Source organism: Odontesthes bonariensis, chromosome 10, assembly GCF_027942865.1.
Source record: "Odontesthes bonariensis isolate fOdoBon6 chromosome 10, fOdoBon6.hap1, whole genome shotgun sequence".
Taxonomy (NCBI): domain Eukaryota; kingdom Metazoa; phylum Chordata; class Actinopteri; order Atheriniformes; family Atherinopsidae; genus Odontesthes; species Odontesthes bonariensis.
This window is the reverse complement of record NC_134515.1, coordinates 26,333,341-26,354,699: the sequence shown is the minus strand read 5'-3', so window position 1 is coordinate 26,354,699 and position 21,359 is coordinate 26,333,341. Positions and strand designations below refer to the sequence as shown.

The 21,359-nt window shown below is 43.9% G+C and overlaps 1 protein-coding gene across 4 annotated transcripts in view; it reads right to left on the bottom strand.

Annotated features, from left to right (window-relative positions):
• The window catches only part of adcy6a (adenylate cyclase 6a), a 36,606-nt gene extending 21,923 nt beyond the window's left edge, over window positions 1-14,683 (bottom strand). For 2 of the 4 annotated variants that reach the window (XM_075474931.1, XM_075474934.1), the window contains exons 1-3: window positions 14,461-14,683; window positions 11,398-11,649; window positions 10,361-11,300 (exon numbers count right to left, since the gene is read on the bottom strand). In XM_075474931.1, the coding sequence (XP_075331046.1) occupies window positions 10,361-11,300; window positions 11,398-11,417 (960 nt within the window). In that variant the 5' untranslated portion in view covers window positions 11,418-11,649; window positions 14,461-14,683. Of the gene's footprint in view, window positions 1-10,360; window positions 11,301-11,397; window positions 11,650-13,105; window positions 13,251-14,190; window positions 14,276-14,460 lie in introns of those variants that run through there. The other 2 variants (XM_075474933.1, XM_075474932.1) reach the window with 2 other exon arrangements.
• Window positions 14,684-21,359: the final 6,676 nt, after the last annotated feature.

Genomic DNA, 21,359 nt, shown 5'->3' with positions numbered 1-21,359 from the left:
TTCTACGGTATGTCCTCTGCTGCGTGTGGAGTGGAGACCAGAGAATGTCCCCTAACAATGGAGTCAAAGATACAGGTGATAAGATAACTATGTGATAAGATACAGGCCTTTGGAACAGTTTTAGAATGCTTGGTTGATATGTGGCCTGTGTCGAATAGGTCCAATATTTCCCTTGGAGACCGTGGGGCAAACAAATCTTTCGGTATCTGTCCTCATATCCACTCCTCCGATTAAATTAAATATACCCAGGAGTAGAGGTGCGGAATTTTCTCGATTCTAAGATGCATCGCAATGTGGAAGGCTCGACAAATCGCTGCAGTGACAGAACAGAGAGAGTTTGCAGCCTACACAAAGTCATAGTGCATAATTATAGTTATTATAGTTATATTGGATTCAGCTGTAGTAAAACCCCCTAAAACAGAAGAAAATAAGCTGCATTACATCAGTCCAACTGTATGCTAACATTTCTGTGCGGGATCATGTGGCAAGACGGAGCTTCAAGGTAAACACAAGAACTGAGTGATAAAAGATCATTAATCTTTTAAAAGGAGACATTTGGGGAAACTTCAGATAATCCACTGGTTTGTGGACGAAGTTTTTCCAAGTCAGACGTAACAAAAAAATAACAGTCTTTGCTTGCATTTTTGATTTTGAGGAGAAAAACACTGAGATTCTGCCCCAAAACGTTTAAAAAATACTGGTACCACAGGAACTGATTGGACCTGTTTGATCTTATAACTCAGAAGTTGGACAATCATTGCCCGTCAAACAGTTTGTCAGTTAATCCACAAAGCTTTTCCTCACTACTTAAAAATCACTAAGCCGGAATCCTTCTAAACGTTCAGGGGGTGACTTAGATATGCTGGAAATACTTGAAGCTGACATGGAAAAATCCTTCAGCTGGACCGTACTGTCCAGAAAACTGTGGCGAAGAAGAATTTATAAAACCTGTTCCCAGAGGGAGCAATGACTGATGGGATATTGTTATTGAAACCGGGCCAGCGAGCTTGTCGGCCTTTAAGGGACATCTGGAACTTCTTAGAACATCTGTGTTGGATCAGGCTCTGTAAAACAAACTCTTAACACCCAAAACATAATGACAGAGCACTGCTCGTGGCAAAACATAAGAGTCACACCCCTCCCACAAAGGTCGTTCCTTATCTTTCCTTGAGAGCGTTGGTTATTTGTGTCATATTCTATCATTACATTTATTTTAGCCAACCTCCTCACACTCCGACTCGCGCTCACTGTCACTTTCAGCCTTTGTGAAAGAGTCCGTGTGTGTGTGTGTGTGTGTGTGCGTTTGGTGCCAGGCAGCTGCTGGGTTTGTGTACTCAGCCTGAGCCTCGTGTCTACACACAGCTCACACTGTCCTTATCTGAAATGACCAGAACCACCACGACAGATAAATAGTCACGCCCCGCCCGCTCACTCTGCTCCCTCACTCGGCCGGGTGGTCTTGTTCGTGCGCTACGTCACATGAAACATCTTTGAAGCGGCAGAAAAACAGAGAAGATTTTTTTTTAGCACAGCCACCTGTACCGCGGTGTCATTTCTGTGTCTTTTCAGGTCGAGTATGTCTGTGATGAACATCAGAACAGGATATCCAGGATATCATTTCCCAGGACGTTTCCACATCAGTCACACTGTTAAAAGCTATTCTTGGTATCCGATTTCTGTCATTTTTTCGACTGTGTCATTTCAACTGATCTACATGTGTTTAAACTCCGCACTCCATCACTACCTCGAGTTTTTACTTAATATCCGAATGCTACCAAAGTTTATCATGGGAGCACCAGGATGGTTGGTAGCAATTACCCCCAAAAAATGACTGTTTCCAACAAAGCAAATTAAAAACCCTGTCTTGCAAAGTCAGATTCAAAGGCAAAATCCAAAGATTCTGATCAGACAGGAGCCTGAATTGGAATGACACGAAAACACCTTCAGGGAAAAAAAAAAGGTCCAACGAATGACCTGCGTTTTCTCCTGAACGCTTTTCCTCTAAGTCTGCGGAGCACCCGTTGAGGTCAAAGACAGATCAGAACTATCATTTTTAGGGATTTCTGAAAAGACGACTGCACCGATCAGACTGTCCCGACTGCACGCATTCTTAATGTATACCACAATATGAGAGCGCTGACTGCTGAGCAGATGGACTACGAACAAATAACACGCTATGAACGCGAACAACCCAGTCAAAGTATTGCCTCTTTTGCATGTGGTGACTGCAACGAACGATCTACTTTCCATTCAAACAGGATAGTCCAATGTAGGCAGGAGATAAAGGAGATAACAAGGGAAGCTTTGGAGCTGCTTTCATTTGCATTTGCCACTTCCACAATTTTGATACAAGAAGCAGCAGTTTTGCACAGGTTTAATGACACTTTTGAATGTTCTTGACCAGTTTACACAGAGTTTTAGACACTTCGGGATTGATTTCTTCCGGTTCGAAACTTTTCTAACCTACTCGGGAGGATCCAAAGGCCTCTGCCGATCAGGCCTGACATGTCGGTTCGTACTTTCATGTCACAGACGAGCCTGTTGACCTCTGAGGGCAAATAAACAGTAAATCGAGATATTATTGCCATGTGAGATTGTTTTTAGGAAGAAACGGTCAGATGGGAAATGGTGGACTACAGTAAATCAAAAGTGACTTTGGACAAAGGCAAAGTCAAACATTTCACAGAGTCACGCAGAAATAGTTTATTCGAGCAGCAGCTGATGGGGTCTTGCTTATTTTTTATGTGTGTGTTCGAGTTAAAGAGAACGTGATTAAGGAGATAAACCTCCAACAAGGATTGATCAGGTGCTCGATGCTGAACCTCGACCCTTTCGAGACAGTCTGTTGAAAATGCCTAAACGCACACATCTCATTGCAAATAACGCGGTTTTTTTTAATATCAAACACACTGTGAAAGTACCGCTCGTGGCGTGCAGGTTTTATGTAAAAACTCCGCTCCGCAGTTTCAGACATCTCTGTATATTTCTGAAGCTCTGCACTGAAACACGAGACCCTCTGCACATTACATAAATAATGTAGAGCCGAGTCACAGACAGTCACTTGCATTGCAAAGCCGGTTATCCCGATCAGGCCGAACCTCCTCATTCCTCAGTCACGTTTCTGTAAACACGGACAAGGACAAGCTGGGGGTCCTGACAGTGTAAAAAATACACACCACACATTTCTGTTGGCAAGCAGGCGGGTGTGACTTCTGTGGAGAGAGTGTGACAATCAAAGCTTTCTGGCAGTGGAGTTGCAAAAGTGTCTGTTGTTTTTGTTTTTTTTGGGAGGGAGGGGGGGGGAGTTCAACTCAAATGGCAACACAATATGCCTGAAAACGGAAAGCTTAAGGAAGTCGACACCTTTTTCACAGTATCATCAAGTTTTTTTCTGGAACGCGTGGAACGCCTGCAAAGCTGCTGGGCTTCGCACTCTGTAAACGGACAACAAGTTGAGGGGTAGATGAGATTAAACCAAAATGGTACTTTTCCATTACACGGGGCAGCATTTTAGAGGACTTACGTTAACATTAGGGGGAAACTAGAGCAGTTGTGATGAGCAATAAAAAAAACATTATCTACATCTAGGAGAAGAAACCAGTATACCTAACAAAACCACAACCAACTTTACTCTTGAAAACGGTCTGTCTTTGAGGCCCGCCGCATGTTTCCCTGCAGCAGTGGTGCTACAAAGATGCACAGTCATGGCGAGCTGACCACAGATAAGCTTCTCTGAAGCAGACAACTGGCAAACAACATCCTGTGCATCCCTCCCTAACGACTCCCCACCACCTCCACTCATATGACCCCTTCGCCATCATTGCCATGTTTAATCATGGACTGTCTCATTTGGACAGCAGGGGGGAGGAAAACAAAGCACAAATCTATCCAAGCAGTCAAACAGCACCGTGTCGAGAAAGCTGAGACCCTCTGACACTCACCTTCGAGCTTCCTTTTCTCGGAAGAAGGCGTGAACGGCACGAATCAATTTTGACCTGGTTTCTGAAATGTTTCCTTTTTTTTCTTTTTGATATTTACTTTTGGCAACTGTTACCAAACTAGGTCTTGGCTGCTTGAGTCGTAGTTGTTTCCATGGCAACCGCTGGACCGACTCAACACGAGCCCTGACGGGAGACACTTAGCAATGCTGTTTATTCCCCACCAGTCTCAGAAGTGATGCTAAACTCCTTCCCCAGAGCTCTTATTGGTCCACAGAGTGGCTGATTGCTGCCTATGGTGTGTGTGTGTTTGTCTGTGTGTGTGTTTGTTTTTAACCATGAAAGACTAACTAAGAAATACGGTCAGTCAGGTGAAATGTGTTCACATGGAGACAGGTTGCATCACATTTTGGTGTAATTTTTGATACCCTCCTGTGGGGATCTTTTGGGTGAAGCCCTGGTGTCTTTTGCGTGCGTGCGTGGGATTCCATCAGTCAGCACCCGAGCCTAGTTGTGAGCGAAGTGTGCATGTGACAGGTATCCTCGTTAAAATGCTGCGGCCGAGTTAAACACGCAAATTATTTATCAAGGAGGCTGTGGAAGGAGTGCGTGGGGAGAATATCAGATTCTCGTCCCATCGCACCGCCTCGCTGCTTCTTCTTCCTCTTCTACGAGGTGCTCTGTTCTACAGCGGCAGCTTTGTACGGGCGATCATCAGAGGCTGACACTTCCTCCACTGAGATTCAAGTCTCCCATCTTGATGCAGAGAGCACACAAGGTTATTCCAGCACAGGGAGCTGCTGTGAAGCTGCCGAACAGCTGATACAGTTGATTCACTGCAAGATTTTCTCCGATAGAAATGCATCAGTTCTGTGTCTGACATCTTGGAAGTGTGACAATTGATTAAACAGCCCTTTAGCAAATTATGTGAGGACATGAGCCCACAGCACATCACTATTGTGCAGAAGCAGCACATTCTTACTAAGAATCTATCCCCTTATCTTATTTTCTGAACACAAAAACACACTCCAAATCGCAGCTCGACAAGGAGACCGGTGAGGCCTCGCAGGTCTTAGCTCACCGTCGTTGTTGCGGTCAAAGTTCAAAGATCTATTAGTTTACGCTTCGTTAACGAACACAATTGCAAAAGACACAGAAATTGTTTGTCTGGCTGCAGCATTAGCGGCCTCTATACAGTCTCTGTGTGTGTGTGTGTGTGTGTGTGTGTGTGTGTGTGTGTGTGTGTTTCAGGGTATGTGAAACCCAGGCCTGTGTGTATCCAGAGAGAAACGGGGATAGAGTAACCTGCCTGTTGCACTGACGCAGGCTCTGATAAGACTGTTTCATAATGACGCAATAGTTTGTAGAAACACCAAGGGCCTGATATTTTTAGGAACCAGTCTTTGACCTCTCACAACCCTTATGTCAACAACAGCCATACAACAATGCTAGCCATTGTCAGGGGCCATAAAGCAAATAACTCTGGGGTGAAGAATGTGACAAACACCCCAAAAAGAAATCATTGACAAGCTTATCAGCAGCGACCAGTGTGCGACGTTAAGGGCATAAAATGTGCCTGGTGCAGTTTTTCTGATCGAATCTTCAACAGAAGAGCGTACAGTGCATGTCAGTTTGCACAAAATGGACACCCACACATGCAGACACGACTATTGTTTCGTGATGTAACTTCCCAAAGGACAACAAACGGCAGCAGTTGGAGACGAGAAATGGAAGGCGTCAGCCGCGATAAAGCACGCGAGAGTTTGTGTGAGTTTGGATGGGTGGACGGGTGGGACGGGTGCATTCACATGCACATGAACCGTACAGTTATGGCTAATTGATTTCAGCTGAGGATCACAGGCACGGTGACACAGAAACATGGGGATTAACAGCTGAGTGAAGCTTCCATGTAACAGGATGTGTCCGTCGGAAAGTGGTCATTTACAATCCTTTTACGTCAAGGTGGTTCACACAGCTAGATGTGAGAATATGACATAAAAAGACCTAAAGACAAGGAGTTGTTTCTACTGTACGGAGCTAAAAAACTAAAACAAAAACACACACACACACACATACGAGCCAAAGCTTAGAGCAATACAGCTCAGAAAACAACCGTGTGGCCTGAATGTGTTTTGAAAGGCTTGATGGGATTAAGTGCAATAGATTTCAAGAGTCCAACACGAAGTACTCCATATATAGAGACTAGACACCCTCAAGATGTCTGTAGCTGATCTTACACAACGGATTCAACCGGCAGCAACAGTAAAGACAACTCAGGCAATCCTGAACAGAATGAACACACAAAGACCTACTTTCATACATGAGCTTAATGCAATTGCATTCAGAGTTTTATGAGAAGATTTCTGTGATTGTAGTCGAGCATATTCTGCACAAGGCATCGTAATTATGCAATTTAGTACACGAGCTGAAGTAAACTACAGTCCTGGTCTTTTTATCTACTAAAAACCATCAACTACTGTTATCATTTCTAATGTATTTTACTCCTGGCATGGCGGCTTGCCTGTCAGAACTACAGCTCACATATATAATGCGAGTCCTCTTGAATGATTATAGTGTGTGACACATTTCTAATGATTTCTATACTGCGTATATGAACTAAGGCTTGGGGCTGGACGATTATTTTTTTCTTTCTTTCTTTTTTTGTTTCTCTCCAAACTCTATTTATTTTAAATCCTTCTTTAAAACAACAAATGACACAAAAGGATTATTGAAAACATGTTTCGCTTTTACTCTAACGATAAAATGAGCGAAAAAACATTTTTTCATTCTGGGATGAATAAATCTCAACGAATCTCAAAGACGAGCCTGGAAAATATGCTTGTTGTTTAACAAAAAAAACAAAAAAAAGCGTGTGGATGACGCTGAAACATTACTTTTCAGCAGTTTTCCCAAGACGTAATCTTTCCCTATTTATTTCAACATACCTCAGAAAATGTAGAGGTCTCACCTTAAAAATAAAAAATAAAAAGTCTTAAATGACAGTTTTGTGCTATAAAAAACGTATATTTAACATTAAGATTAGATGCTAATACCACATGTAATGGGAACTATGATTAAACTGGACATTTTGGCAGGCAAAAGGTGCCACTTTTATACAGTTGTAGTGTAAGTTAAAGAGAAAATCGTCTAGTTAACAATACAGTTCAAACCAGATATTCAATCAATCGATGTGTCAACCAATCCTAATAGCTATTATTTATATATAAAAGACTACATTAACAGTTTAACAATCATAAATGAAGAAACAAAAAAACCATGAGGCCTAAACAAACCCTGCCTGCTACAAATCAGTGACAAGACTTCACACGGACTATAAGTACACCCAGAAAGCCTGCCTTGTAAAATATTGAAACAATTTACAATTTGAAGAGAGTAAAAAGCGTGTGCTTGTGAGCGACTTTTCTCAGAGTGACAATCCTTTGTGATTTTGAGGCCGTCACAGTGCTGCTGACCCAGTTGTGATGACCACAGAACTCTCAGCCAGGCTCTTTACGCAAGCTGTCTTCACATTTTTCTGTGATTTTCTGAATTGTCGAGTATTTGTGCGAGTCTCGCATTCAGGCCTTTATTCCCCCTATTGTATACAAACAATGGAGCTGAAGTAAAAAGGGAAAAACGTTTGTTTGAAAAAAAAAAATAATCACCTGTGGCTGGTCACTGAATTAACAATCCATCTGCCAACAGCGTGTCAAACTACACAAGCCGCTTGGTACGTGAATTAAAAACCAACACATTTCCTGTACATGAACGGCGGTTACTAAGCAGCCGACACTTGCACAAATCGAGACAATTTCTCTCGCGATAGACGGAGGTGAAATCAGACATCAGGAAATCTCCACCAGCGAAACATGGAATCATCTGTGGCCGTCGACAGCAACAGAAACCAACAGTGAGGTTAATGAGTTATTGGAGAAAGAGGAAATACTTGCACACAAGCGTGAAGCAGTGATTGATGACGCCGTATTACCATGTCACACAGTACACAGGCGACCTTAGAAACGGGCTGCATTGCTCGGCCGTGGCTATCTCATGCCATCCATTCACTAAACGATGGCAAACAATGTTGGATCCGTGATAGATTACACGATGGTATATCACGCAGGATGTTGCAGAGCACGCTGTAATTACTCGGTTCCCATGGAGCCCTGATCTCGTCGTTGACTTTAGTAATTATTTTATAATTAACAATCACAACATTAAGGGACTTGTGGTACAGACAGCAGTGGTTTTATGTAACAGGCCAACACGTGATAGGATGTCTTGATGAATGCCTACCTAAGAGACATTACGGTGACAATCAGTGATCATTAGGTCTTATATCCCCCCCATTGTTTTCAAGGAACGGCCTTCCTATTATGCTTTACGTAACTCTTCCCCAAGGAGATGACAGTTGTAAAACAGCTAAGATTTTTACAGAAGGCAAACAGCCACAACTGACCTCCCCCTCCCCTCCCCTTGACCTCAGCCCCGTCACTCCACCCTCGGAGAAAAAGGACAGAGAGTCCCTTGTGTGAGAGCACAGAGACCTGAATGATACTGCTTTATATCACGGTGTTCTCCCACTGTCATACGACAGTGCGCGCACACACGCAGCCGTCCAGCCAGAGCGGCTCATTCAGCCCACTGACCTTCAGCGAGCCCTTAGGTCCTTGGCATGACGCAAAAAAACAACACACTGTGCAGCAAGACCCATAAGCCCCAAATACGCAGCTACAACACGGTGACAAATCACAGCAGAGCGATTTACAGTGCAGCGGCCGCGTTGCCGGTTCACACGCTACCACCCCACCATAAATATCATGGCCGTGTTTCAGATGCAGCCAGACATGCAGCTAAGAGTCAACTGCAGTCGAATTATTAATTCACTGTCCCTGTTTTCACTTTCGTGTGCAGTTATGTCGAGCTCTATCTTTCTAGTTTTCACATTAAAACTACATGTAAGGTTTTAGGCCTGCATTTCACTGTTCTTTCATCATCGTACATATACATCCGCTAATTGTTGCTTCGTCCTTTAATCATTCGGCCTACAGAATGGGGCAGGGCTGTATATTGACTATTCAATTTCTATTGATGGTTTTTCAAATGAGTCTGCACGCAAACCTGGTGAGCTGCAGAGTCGCTCATAAATTCTCCTCCCTGCAGTCCACTTAGAAACTGTGTCACTAGATTTTAAGAGAAAAGGCGCTCGGCAACACATGCAGCAACTTCTTTGTACAAATCCCTGCTACTTCCTGCACGACAGTCGTCCACACGTGTCGGCCTTAACGTTCAGTCTGACTGAACTATTTCACACGTACGTGCAGACGCTGTTACTTTATGATATAATCGCTGATATTGTCAGTGACATTTAAGTCACCTTTTCGGACAAATTCTGTTCTTTGATGACAGAAACAACGTGTAAATAAAAACAGTTTCATTTGGGAGTCAACATACACTGAATCCATCTGTGGACTAATCAGTAAATTATTTTGATCGTAATCATCATTTTTTCCAGCCCATGTAGAAATTATTATTATTTTTTTTTTTAAAGGATCAAAAGCAATATAGCTTCCTAATTCCTTATCTGTAAAAAACAAACAGAGCACCATCACCTGACCCAGAAGTTTCTTTCGGCTCAGTGGTGCATTTAGCGTCTTTCAGCTCATTGTTTGCAGCACCCAACTTTACTGCTTTGGTCCAGGTGCAGCAGAGCAGCTGCCCGGCAACAACACAGCTAACTGGATCCTTGTATTCCTTTCAAGAGCTGGTGTAGAGCAAAACGGAACTAAACCGAGAGGAGAGTGAACACTGGACAGTGATTCATAAAGCGGTGAGGAACACCACTTGAAATGAGTGTGTTTTATTGTCCCATGCACACAGGTAATGTGGCATTTGATTCAATACATTCATGGCACGATAACATTTTGGCCTTCATAACGTGAGCGGCTTGTTTCCCAAATGCCTAAAAAAAAAAAGTAGTTTCTGTACCTTATGAACCCTATTTGTACTCACAGAAATATGGGTTTGGAAGCATTTTGTGTTTTTTTTTTTTTATGTATGCACTCTTATTCTAAAATAAAAAAAGCAATTATTACTGCTGCTTTTATTGCTGCTGGGGCAATGCTAGCCTAAAACGTTTACGCCATTTTAATTGTGAGGCTTGGTGCTTTCAGATTGGAAATTACTACAGAGTCAAGATGTCAAAACACAGCAGAGAATTTCCCCTTTTTTTCTTTTTTAGCTGGTGAGTGCACTTGCATTGATACAGATTTTGAGGAGATAAAATATACAACATGGTGTTGTGTAGTGTTCTCCATTCGTGAACTTCATAAATGGGGAAAACTACTGCAGAAAATGCCCATAAACTATCAAGTAAATAATCAAAAAGATGACAGGATGTGCAGATATCAAGCCTTTCTTACTTGCTTCCAGAGGAACTTGTCTTCCTGGTTGACCTGCCAGGTGGTCACGACGTGTATGATGGACAGCACTGCTCCGCTCAGCACCGCCGCCCTCATCCTCACAGGTAGCAGAGTGTAGATGATGTAGATGAAGAACACGGACCACCAGATTCCCTCTGAAGCGCTCCTGGGTGCCACCATGAGCACCCCGAACACCTGTACCGACACCAAGACTCCGATCACCAGGTAACTGACCATCCACATGTAGTCCTGGTGGAAGCCGTTGCGGTTGCACACTACCATGAGAGCCATGAAGAGCGCCATCGCCACCGACAGGGCTGACGAGAAGGCCACATGAGGGGCGGCGTGGACACAGTGGAAGGTCAGCATGATGCCGCACACGATCACAAGTACCCCCATGAGCATTGTCAGGGAGCTCTGGTTCAGCCTAAAGAAATAACGCTGGTATAGGCGCTCCAGTTTGCGGGACTGGAATTTTTTCGACTGGAATACTCGCACCACCCTGAGCCAGCAGTCCGCAGCCGTCACCACCCCTGCTGCGCCATTGGGACCCTCATCGCCCATGTCGCCACTTCCTCCATTACACCCCCCTTTCCTTCCTTTCAGCTCCCCGTCTTCAAAACCCAAGTCGACAGATTTCAGCCCCACCCCTTCCCCGGGAGCCCCTCCCCTTTTGCCGTAGTGGTCCTCCTGCCATCCGCAGCGGACACCGAAGTTGCCCCCACCTCCCACAGCCCCTGCCACCCCTCCGCGGTGGTGCTGATGGAGGGGGGCTCCGGAAGGGGGCTCCATAGCATCTGGGTCCCGCAGACAGCTCATGTAACGCGGGTTGCAGAGAGATGAGCCGCCCTTCCGTTTGGACTTCTTGCCATTGCGCTCACCCCACGCAGTCTTGCGGTCGTCCACTCTGGCAACTAGGAGACCACTGAACCAGGACATTCTGTGTGAGCAGAGAGGGGAACGTTCAATAAGACAGATACCAGTCACAGCGATACACATTTCCTCATCTGTCCCACCTCTAAGAGCCGCTCTTTTACCTGTCGGGGTTCTGGTACATGTCCCAGCCCTTTTCCTTGCAGCCGGTTCACTCATTTATCCCCCTGAATGAAATTTTGATGAAGTGAGGAGAGATTCGTGGAGGCCACGCTGCCGGGTCGCAGGGTGGGAGTGAATGGAAGCCGGCCAAAGGGCACACAAAACTCCAGATGTTTGTGCCACAGCCGGAGATCAGAGACCAACGTTAATAAGCGCCTCTGCGGCCGGGCCTATCTCCACGGCTTCTGCTGGGTCTAGAGGGGGGGAAAAAATCAGACATAAAGAGGATTTCAAGGAAACAAACAGGTTTGTGATCGTGACTTGGTTGTGATTAAATGTTTTGAACATACACCAAGTGAAACACAGACTGAAGTAGTACGCAGATGTCTTCTTAACCTTGTTAACAGTCATCCCTACTGAAAGCTTGTTAGAGGAAAATAACTTTTTTTTTTTACCAAATTTGACGGGAAATAAAAATGGATCATACCGTTGGCAAAATGTTTGTAAATTGAGTTTCCTGGATAAGCAGTCGCACTTGTGACTGTCTGAAAGCTGAGACTGATTCATAGGATAAGAGCTACTTCCAGAGCTAACAAAAGAAGGGGGGTATAGGGGGGGTTGATCCCAAAATAGCATGTAGGTTTGAATTTTTTTAAGGTGAACCACGACTTGCTCAATTTGACCCCAGTGCAAAAGAAAAAAACGCACCCTCTGATCTAAAAACATACAACAGAAGTCAGCTGGGCTGAAGGGGCAGAAACACTCCCCTCCTGCTTATAATCGCAGTAAGAAAAAAAAAAAAAAAAAAAAAAAAAGAATAAACGCTGCTGGACAACAGGATACTGTCAAGACAGTAATGACATATACAGAGTGACAGAATCTCGAGGCCTGCGGGATTAAATCGAGTTGTTTGGAAATGACTAGAAAGTCAGGATGTCAGTATTTCCATTTCAGCTTTGCATAGCACACATATCACAGACAGACATGTAAATATGGCACAAGTCAAAAATAGAAACGCAGTTAAGCTCAAATGAAAATGAAATATATGCTATAATAAATATGCTATAGTTTGAAACGTTACTCGCTGTCTCAGTGCTGCGTGTGAGTAGTTTCGTCCATTTTATTCCATCAAAAATGTCTAAATGATTCCCCTGCTGGTGACCGTGGATTTAAAGTGGGTCTCTCTGTGATATTCAGCTTGTGCTGACCCGGTCGCATTTCATTGTGCCGTGATATCACTATAACATCCTTACAGCACTTTTATGACAGTATATGTAATAATGGGACGGCGGTGTAGATTCCTGATTGGATTATGAAACGTCCACATATGCCTCAGCAACCAGCTGATCTCACCAGGCCTCCAGACGCCCTGAGCTCCCCGGTGCAGAGAGGAACGCAGCGCAGCCGCCTCTGCTGCTGCTGCTGCCGCCCCCCACCCTCCAACCTCCACCCCACCCCGACCGGCATTTTCACCGGAGAGCCATGCTGTGTTGTTGAGGCAAAAATAGCCCTTCCTTGCTATATCTTGCCTGCATGCGCCTTCTCTGGCACGCACCGAGCCGTATCCCTCCTTCCCTGGCAGTGGACCCCCCCCCCCCCTTCCCTCCTCTTTCTCTTTCTCTTTCTCACAAATACACCTCTCCTCCTCTCCCACCTCCACCTCCCCGACTGCGTCCCCCGCTCCCCTGCACAAGGTCGACCAGCTCATACCCATTCGCCAGCGTCGCGGTGCTGCCAGTCGCTTTGGAGCGTGTTTGCGTGGTGCCTGGCCGTGCTCTCTTGGTCACTCCCCTCCACCTCCCCCCAGCTATAGCGCAAGGGGAGGGGTGGGGAAGCGGGGAAAGCAGTGGTGGGTGGGTGACCGACCATTCCTGGTGGGAAAAAAAAAAAAAAAAAAGGAGAGACAGAGGGTGGGGGGGCATTCTCAACCTGACACTGGCCACAAACAAGCGAGCAGTAAGTCATTCATTAGACATGTCCGAGGCCGCGCGTGCATGTCTCTTCCAGATGATGCAGATGCATCATCGCCAGATAAGACAAAAAGCAGAAACATCAAACATTCAGAAGAAATGAAAGCGCCTTAAACGGACGCTCTTCTCTCCCTCTCTCTCTCTCTCTCTCTCTCTTTTTTTCCATTTTCTGCGGCCCTGTTCTGATCATGTGCAGATGATGTGTTTGCGATCCGGCGTATGAATGCCATGCACAGGCAGGCCGTGTGTGTGAGGGCCCGCATTCAAACAGCGTAGGCTTCTTGTTACATAACACCGTGGCCTATGTGACAACCACAGCAGGGACCATAAAACCGCTCCGCTGCGTCCTGCAGCTCAAGTTAGGACACAAACACGCCTCTGTCAGAGATTTATTCATTCCAGCCCAGTGTCCTTCAGTCTTCTGCAAAGCAATACTCGCAGGATTAATGTATCAACAGACACGAGTCTTTGGGCAAATAAACGTGTTATTGCTGCTGCACATTCCTCAGCATCAGTCAGTGGATGGAGGATTAGCGACCAACAATACTCTAAGATCCATCGCATCTCTGTGAAATTCTAAGCAGCGTAAAAAAAAAAAACTAAAAAAAACAACAGAGGCGTTCAAGTTTAAAGTCATGTTATCCGAAAATATCTGTATTCTTATGAGCGCCTATTGCGAGTTGGAAGCCTGTTCATGTAGCCTGATAACACCCTTCGGGACAGTCAGCTAGAAGAGAAACGCACACTGATGCGCGTGCCCCCCCTCCAAAACACACGCACAGATATGTTGTTATTGGCCGCCGCCTGTGGAAAACATGTACTGACCGTGTATTCTTTGCCACCACCGCCAATGTGAAGCGGAGGCCTCACAGGAACTGTCGCCAGCTATGTCATTCACTCCGGCACGAACTGAGCGCTGACGGAGAGGTGGCAGAGGCGCACACGGCTCTGAGCAACAGCGCGAGACACGCTCGTATGGACAGTGGGGGGACATGTATGAAACACATCGGCCCGCCGTGTGCAGCGGCAGTTTTTTTTTTTTTCAAAGACAAAAAAAGAAAGAAAAAAAAAGAAGAAGAAGAGGACGGGACTCACCGTGAACATCTTCTGTTTCTACTCCCCGACAGGACCGCAGCAGACAATCCGATTCGGCGTTGTTGTCGGTCGGAGCTGCCAGGGTGGAGGACCATCTGTAGACGAGCCGTGCAAGGATGGTCCGGTTAAACTGGTCACCCTGTGGTGGATCTCCTCCTGTCGTCTTCTCGCTCCACTCCCTTGCCTCTCCTCCCCCTGACCCTCTCGGCTCCGAGCACCACCGACAACGCGGTGAAAATACGAAGACCACACTTCCGGTTGTCGTTTTCAAATTAAAACCCCGATTTGTAGGATTGCTGAATATCCCTTTAAATATGTTTTTCAGTCATGTGAAAAAGAAGTAGCCTACGCCCTGTTCGTATTGTAAAGTTTTATGTATCAGGACATAATAAAAAAAAAAGAACCCCCTGATCCTGACCAGGTCTTAAAATCTCAAGCACGGTGGTGGAGGGCTGATGATTTGGATTTAGGTTGCAGCCACAGAGCCTGATCATTGGATCCACCATGAACTCATCCGTATACCAAAGTATTCTCGAGTCAAATGTGAAGCCATCTGTCCGACAGTTAAAGCTCGGCTGAAACTGGGTCAAACAACAGGATAACGATCCCAAACACAGCAGCAATTCTGCAGCAGGATGTCTGAAAAAGAAAAGAATTCCTGACCTAAACCTGACGGGGCGGCTTTGGCTCAGTGGTTAGAGTCGGTTGTCCAATAACCGGAAGGTTGGCGGTTCGATTCCCACTCTCACTTGGTGTCAGTCCACCTCCTTGTCACGGCTGAGGTGCCCTTGAGCAAGGCACCGTACCCCCCATGCTCCCCGGGCGCCTTCATGGCTGCCCACCGCTCCAGGTTGGCATCTTTCTCTGAGTGTGTGACACTGTGCGTGTGTGTCAACAGGGCCAACCTGGATGGGTTAAAAGCGGAGGACCAAATCTACCTTCAGGTATAAATAAAGTCACTTAACTTAACTGCTGTGCTGTGGTGGGACTTTAAGAGTACTGTGCATAAACAAATGTCCATAAACCTAATTAAACTGAAGAAATGTTGTAAAGAGGAGTTGGCCATAATTTGTCCACAGTGATGTGAGAGACTGATAATGTCATACAGAAAACTTCTTTACCTAAAGTTAGTGCTGCTAAAGATTATTCTACAAGCCGTTAAATCATGGAATGTAATTAATTTTTCACACACTGCTTCTACATTTTTGGCTCAGTCTCCATTAAATGAATAATCATCTGAGGTTGTATTCGTTTAATCTTAAGGCCTGGTAAGGACCAAATGATTTTCTGTGTCCTGATAACCTTAGAACTGAAAAGGAGTGCAGTTTTTTATTTCACGTGACTGTATTATACTCCACATAGAAAAAGGGAAAAAAAAAAAAAACGAAATGTGAGCAAAATCAACTCCAATGAGGCACAAAAGGACTTAAAAAAGTGTTAAGATGACTCCCAAGGAATGCAAAATTACCAAAATGGGACAAAAGTGATTTAAAATAGGTAAATTACAGGCTAAAGAGAAACTGAACTAGACTAAAATGTGAACCAAAGCGGCCTGGTAATCCAAATCTGACATTAGATTTAAAGACGCACATGTACATGTGATCTTCAAAGACGTGAACATCAACAGCAGAGTGACGCACGATGAAAGAACAACCGCTTAGAAAACTGACCAATGTGGGACTCAAAACAGCCAAGATCAAAATAAAGACTCTTTTTGGGAATCTGCTTCATCAATTTATTCATTTATATGTTGTTTTTAGTCCAATAAGATCGCATCAACTGGAACGACCACTCCAGTCCCCTCAAATTCTTTTGTTTTAAAATTAAATCCCTCTCACTTCCGGCGCGGTGCTCTGTCACTTTATCGCGCTTGACGCGCACGGCTGCTCTCCCCACACTCATCCCCGCTCTCAGTAACTCGGCACTCCCTCTAGAGGTGAAGAAACCCCTCCAACTGTAATCTCCAGCATGCCTCACATGGAGAAGCCTGTAAAGAGAGGAAGAGGAAAGACAGTGGAAAGTAAACCCTCTTTGTAATCATCCAGTTAAGCAGCTGTGTGAAGCAGGTACAGCAATGGGTAAGTGATAAGCTGACGGGAGGATGGCTTCCATCGTCCATTTCTCCTGTAGTTTATGTAAAAAGTGTAGGTTTCCCAGGAGAGAGAGGCACTCCTAAAACAGCTGATTTCACATAGCAATAGAAACTTAAACTAACGGTAAAAACGTTTTTTTTTTCATGCATAATTTGGAACCCTCAATCCATTATTTTCACAACACTTCTCTTTTACCTCTCTTTTTTAAGGTCACGATTTATTTACCCGAGTGCACCTGTTTGCTACTCATACGCTGTCTTTTAGGACCCTACGTGGTCTTTAACTGACATCTACAAGTATCTTTTGGAGAACAGATTTTTGAATAATATCTTTGTGATGTGCTATATTAGTGTAGCTACTATTAAAGGTGGGGTATGAGATGTTTTCTGGAGCATTTTTTATCATATTGTCTGAAAACCTCCTCACGACCCCATTGCACCCACTAAAATAGAATGTTTGGGGCGGAAAAATTAATATTTTAGTCCATTGTAGAGGGTGTAGAAATAGGAAATGTCTGACTGACCAATAGAAGTGATGATGAGAGTTACTTCTATTGGATTCTGACACGCCAATCAACCGATCAGCCCCCCTCCCCCCTGCTCGTTCACAGACTCGTGACTCGTTCATGTGTTTTGAAGGCGTGGTTTCGAGGGATGGGCTGAAGGGAGAGGCAAGGTTGTGTATTTTCAAAAATATAGCTTGCAGGAACCGTTTTTCCAAGATCTCATACCCCACCTTTAAGCAAACTGTGCAAAAGTCTTGATCCGCCCTTCGTTTCTTTGTATATTGTCTGGAAAACAGGAAACGCAAGCGGTGATTTATTGAAAATGTGTGCAAACGTGAATCCAAGACACAACGCAGTCTGAACTAGGGCTGAGTAATTTTATAGATACTGCGATATATATCGATATTTCGTTTCCCGATAAAGTATTGATTTTTCAGCCGCGAGTATCGATTTATTTATTTATTTTTTTAATAATATGTTGTTGTTTTTTAAAGCAAACTTTATTGAAAAGTCAGACGTTACAATTAGTGAAAACCCAGAACATGGGGGTGTTCCGTGGCGTAGTGGGTTAAGCAGGCGCCCCATATACAGAGGCTACAGTCCTCGCTGCAGCTGGCCCCGGTTTGAGTCCCGCACCGGACAGCCCTTTGCTGCATGCCTTCCCCCTCTCTCTGATCCCTACTTCCTGTCTCTCTCCAACTGTCCTGTCCATAAAAGGGATAAAAAGCCCCAAAAAATATATAAAAAAAAAAAAGAAAACCCAGAACATTAGGGTAATACAATACAATCCTAGGGGGTCACATTATACAAAACAGTGATAAATTAGTTCATAAAAATGTTGTATAAAGTGCATAGCTCTCACGTTTGTGACATGTTCGTTTGTTTCTGTTTGTCTGGCTGTGTTGTCCTTCCGGTTCAAAGGTTGGACCACCAGTCAAATCAGCAACGATTTATGTCAAATCACACTGTCCCTTTTTTTCCCCCAGAAAATGATGTAACTGTATCGAATCGTATTGTATCGTATCGTATCTTATTGTATCGTATCGTATCTTATCGTATCTTATTGAATTGTATCGTTGGCTGAATATCATGTATCGTATCGTATCGTATCGTATCGTGAGATTAGTGTATCGCTACAGCCCTAGTCTGAACCCACTTGGAGAAGCTTTCTTGTTCTTCAGGAATAGTTCTCCAGGCTTCTTGAAGGTCATCCCAGAGCACTTCTTTGGATGTTGGCTGCCTTTTGTTCCGTTTTCTGTCGAGATGATCCCACACTCCGGGTCCAGGCTCTGAGGAGGATTCATCCCTCCATAAGACCTGTTGCCACTGATTTTCAGTCCACTTCTTGTGTCATTCGGCACACCTCAGCCTTTTCTCCCTGTTTCCCTTCCTTAAGAATTGCCTCTTGACAGCCACGCTTCCATGGAAACCATTTCTTATGAGGCTTCAGTGAACTGTGAATGGATCAGTTGAAGGGTCAGATGTATCTCTCTAGACTGAAAATGAGTGAAAAAGCAGCCAATGTCGAAAGACAAACTTTGAAAGACCTTCAGAAAGCCTGGAGAACTATTGACAAAAAAAGACTTTAAAGATCACAAGTCTGGCTCTTTGGAGGCAAAATAGAAGGGAATGAGGGATAGCTCAAGACTTGAAAAGTACCATCTATCTATGGCATGCAGGATTTTAAGATCTGCTATATCTATTTGATCAGATCAAAAAAGGAAATATGAAAGAAAAAAACTAAGAAAAGAATAACAACAACAAAAGATACACAGAAAAATCCCACCCACCTTTGTGTTTTAGGATTTCACTTAAATCCTATATTGTGAACACACTATTTTATCCATTATTAGGTAAATGAACACAACTGAACAAACAGATTGAACAAATATGAACAGTTGCCACTTGTTGGTGTGAAATTATCACTACATCCTTCAAATGCATGTTATTTTTTTTGTTGGCTCAAGAGGAACATTCTTTGGTCAGACTGGCTTACGAAGTAGATTTGTAGGAAATCCCTCCAGAACCTGCTGAAAGAATAGCAACGCTGCCCTCTTCTGTGCTGCCATGTAAGGTTTGACCGGCGTTACAAAACAGACCAGCAGAGGGCGCGTTTTTTGCCTCGACTTCTACAAGTTCAGTTAAAATATCAGAAAACATGCATCAGAAATGATGGCGACCAGAACAATATGCCGAAGTGCTAACCTCATTCACTGCAACCACCCGCCTTCCCCCTGTTATGTTTATCGTCACTTCACTTTCCCATTATTTTCAATTCCACAAAAGATATCATTGGCTGTCCCAACAGTGAGGAGTGTCTGTGAGAGATCAATTCCTCAGATTTGGGCATGTTTCTCATACTTTTTTTCTCCACAGTGCCTTGCATAGATGGTAAGGGGCATGAAGGGTATGTGTTTGAGCACAAATAACAGACCAATCAGATCAGAATCTTACATGAGGTGCAAAAGCTGCAGGACAAGTTTTGTATAAGGAAGTAGAAATGCCCTGAAGAAAACAAAAGTGGGGAACAAGCCCGCTGGTGGTGCCTCAGAAACAGTCGGCACATTATATAAGTGTGTATTTCACTTATTGTTCAGTCGAAAACTCAACATGATGAAACTCTCAAATACGAAGCAATGATTTATGGAAATACAACAGTGATGGCGAGGTAAACAGGGAATTACTGGAAATGAACAGTGTGGTTTCTAAGAAAAATCCCCTAATTTACTGTCCAACATAATGCAGCTGTTTACAAAAGCTGACAGGTGACATTACTGGAAGCCTTAAACAAACATAAAATGAACAGCTTACAAGGGACAAGCCAGCCTTGAGAAAAGGTCAATAGATCATGAGCAATAACTTCAACATGAGCTCTATGTTGCTTTATGTTGCATGTAAAGCCCATGATCATCGTTACAAGCCATTATTGTAACATTTATATTCCAAGACAAGAGTTTGACAGAGGAATATGACGTATTTCTATTGCGTTCAGTCAGTTCCTCTTATAGGTTATTGTAAAAACGCCACATTAAAGTCAACATGCTGGATTACTAAAGCTAGGAGGCAAAGTAACTGGCCCAAAAGGTCAACTGTTACTATGGTCTCGCTTTTATTCAACCCTGGAGTGATCCATTTAAGAAACTTCACCGTCTAACCCGCAAGCTGCTGAGAGTCAAGAGGAATGAAAAAGCCCAGACTTTCAAAAAAGACCAAACATGGCTACAATCATTCATATGACAACTGGTATTAGAAGTGCAGTCCTTATGTGGAGCCCTGTCCTGATCCTCCCATCCACAAACCGACTGGAATGAAGAAATGGACAACAGAGCTGTTTAGTGGTTGCTATGGCAATAATGCAAAATAGCCAGTCAGATTTCAGAGATGTCTCGTTATATGGGGGGTTTTGATCTTTTACAAGCATAAACAAGTGGTTCAGTATTAAAATAACTACTTTTGTTTGGTTTAACCTAATCCCACTGTGAGTAACAGTTTATTTCCCTTTAATCTTATGTTTGAGTGAAAACTCGTCCCTCACAGGCAGCTGAACACAACATTTTGTAAGGAGTGATAACTTTATGTTAGTTAAGACGCTAATGTTTTTTTTTTTGAGCCAATTCATGTTTTGGCACTTGTGCAAATGAGTAACTACAATACTGGGAAACATCCATTTGCACATGGCTTATTTCTCCGCCAATTGTGGCTTTATTTTTGATACAATTTCCAGACTCTCTTTCGATATTTGCGATAACACACAAAATGACCCTAAATAGAAGTCATTTTTGACATTCTCACCACTTGGAGTGGAAATAGGAAAAAAATCTCCTTGGGAAATAGGAAAAAATCCAGCTAAGACCTGACACGGGAGCTGAGAGATGCGTCTGGCCCTTCAGTTGATCCGTCTACTGTTCACTGAAGCCTCATCGGAAATGATCTCTGTGGAAGGGTGGCTGTCAAGAAGCCTTTCTTAAGGAATGGAAACAGGGAGAAAAGGCTGAGGTAGGCCAAATGACACAAGAACAAAATTCAGCCAACTAAAGCAGAAGTCTCAAACCACTTTAATTTCTTTATATATTGCGTGGAAAACAGGAAACAGACTCAGTGATTTTATTAAAACACGTGCAAACATAAATGAAAATAGAGTGTAGAAGGAAAAAACTGAGTTTGTGCAGGTATGAGCTTGAGAGTCAGTATTTGGTGTGAGCAGATTTATTCTTCAACACAGCCCGAACCCTCTTACACAAGCTATCTTGTCATTTCTCTAAGCAGTCTTCAGGAATAGTTATCCAGGCTTCTTGAAGGAC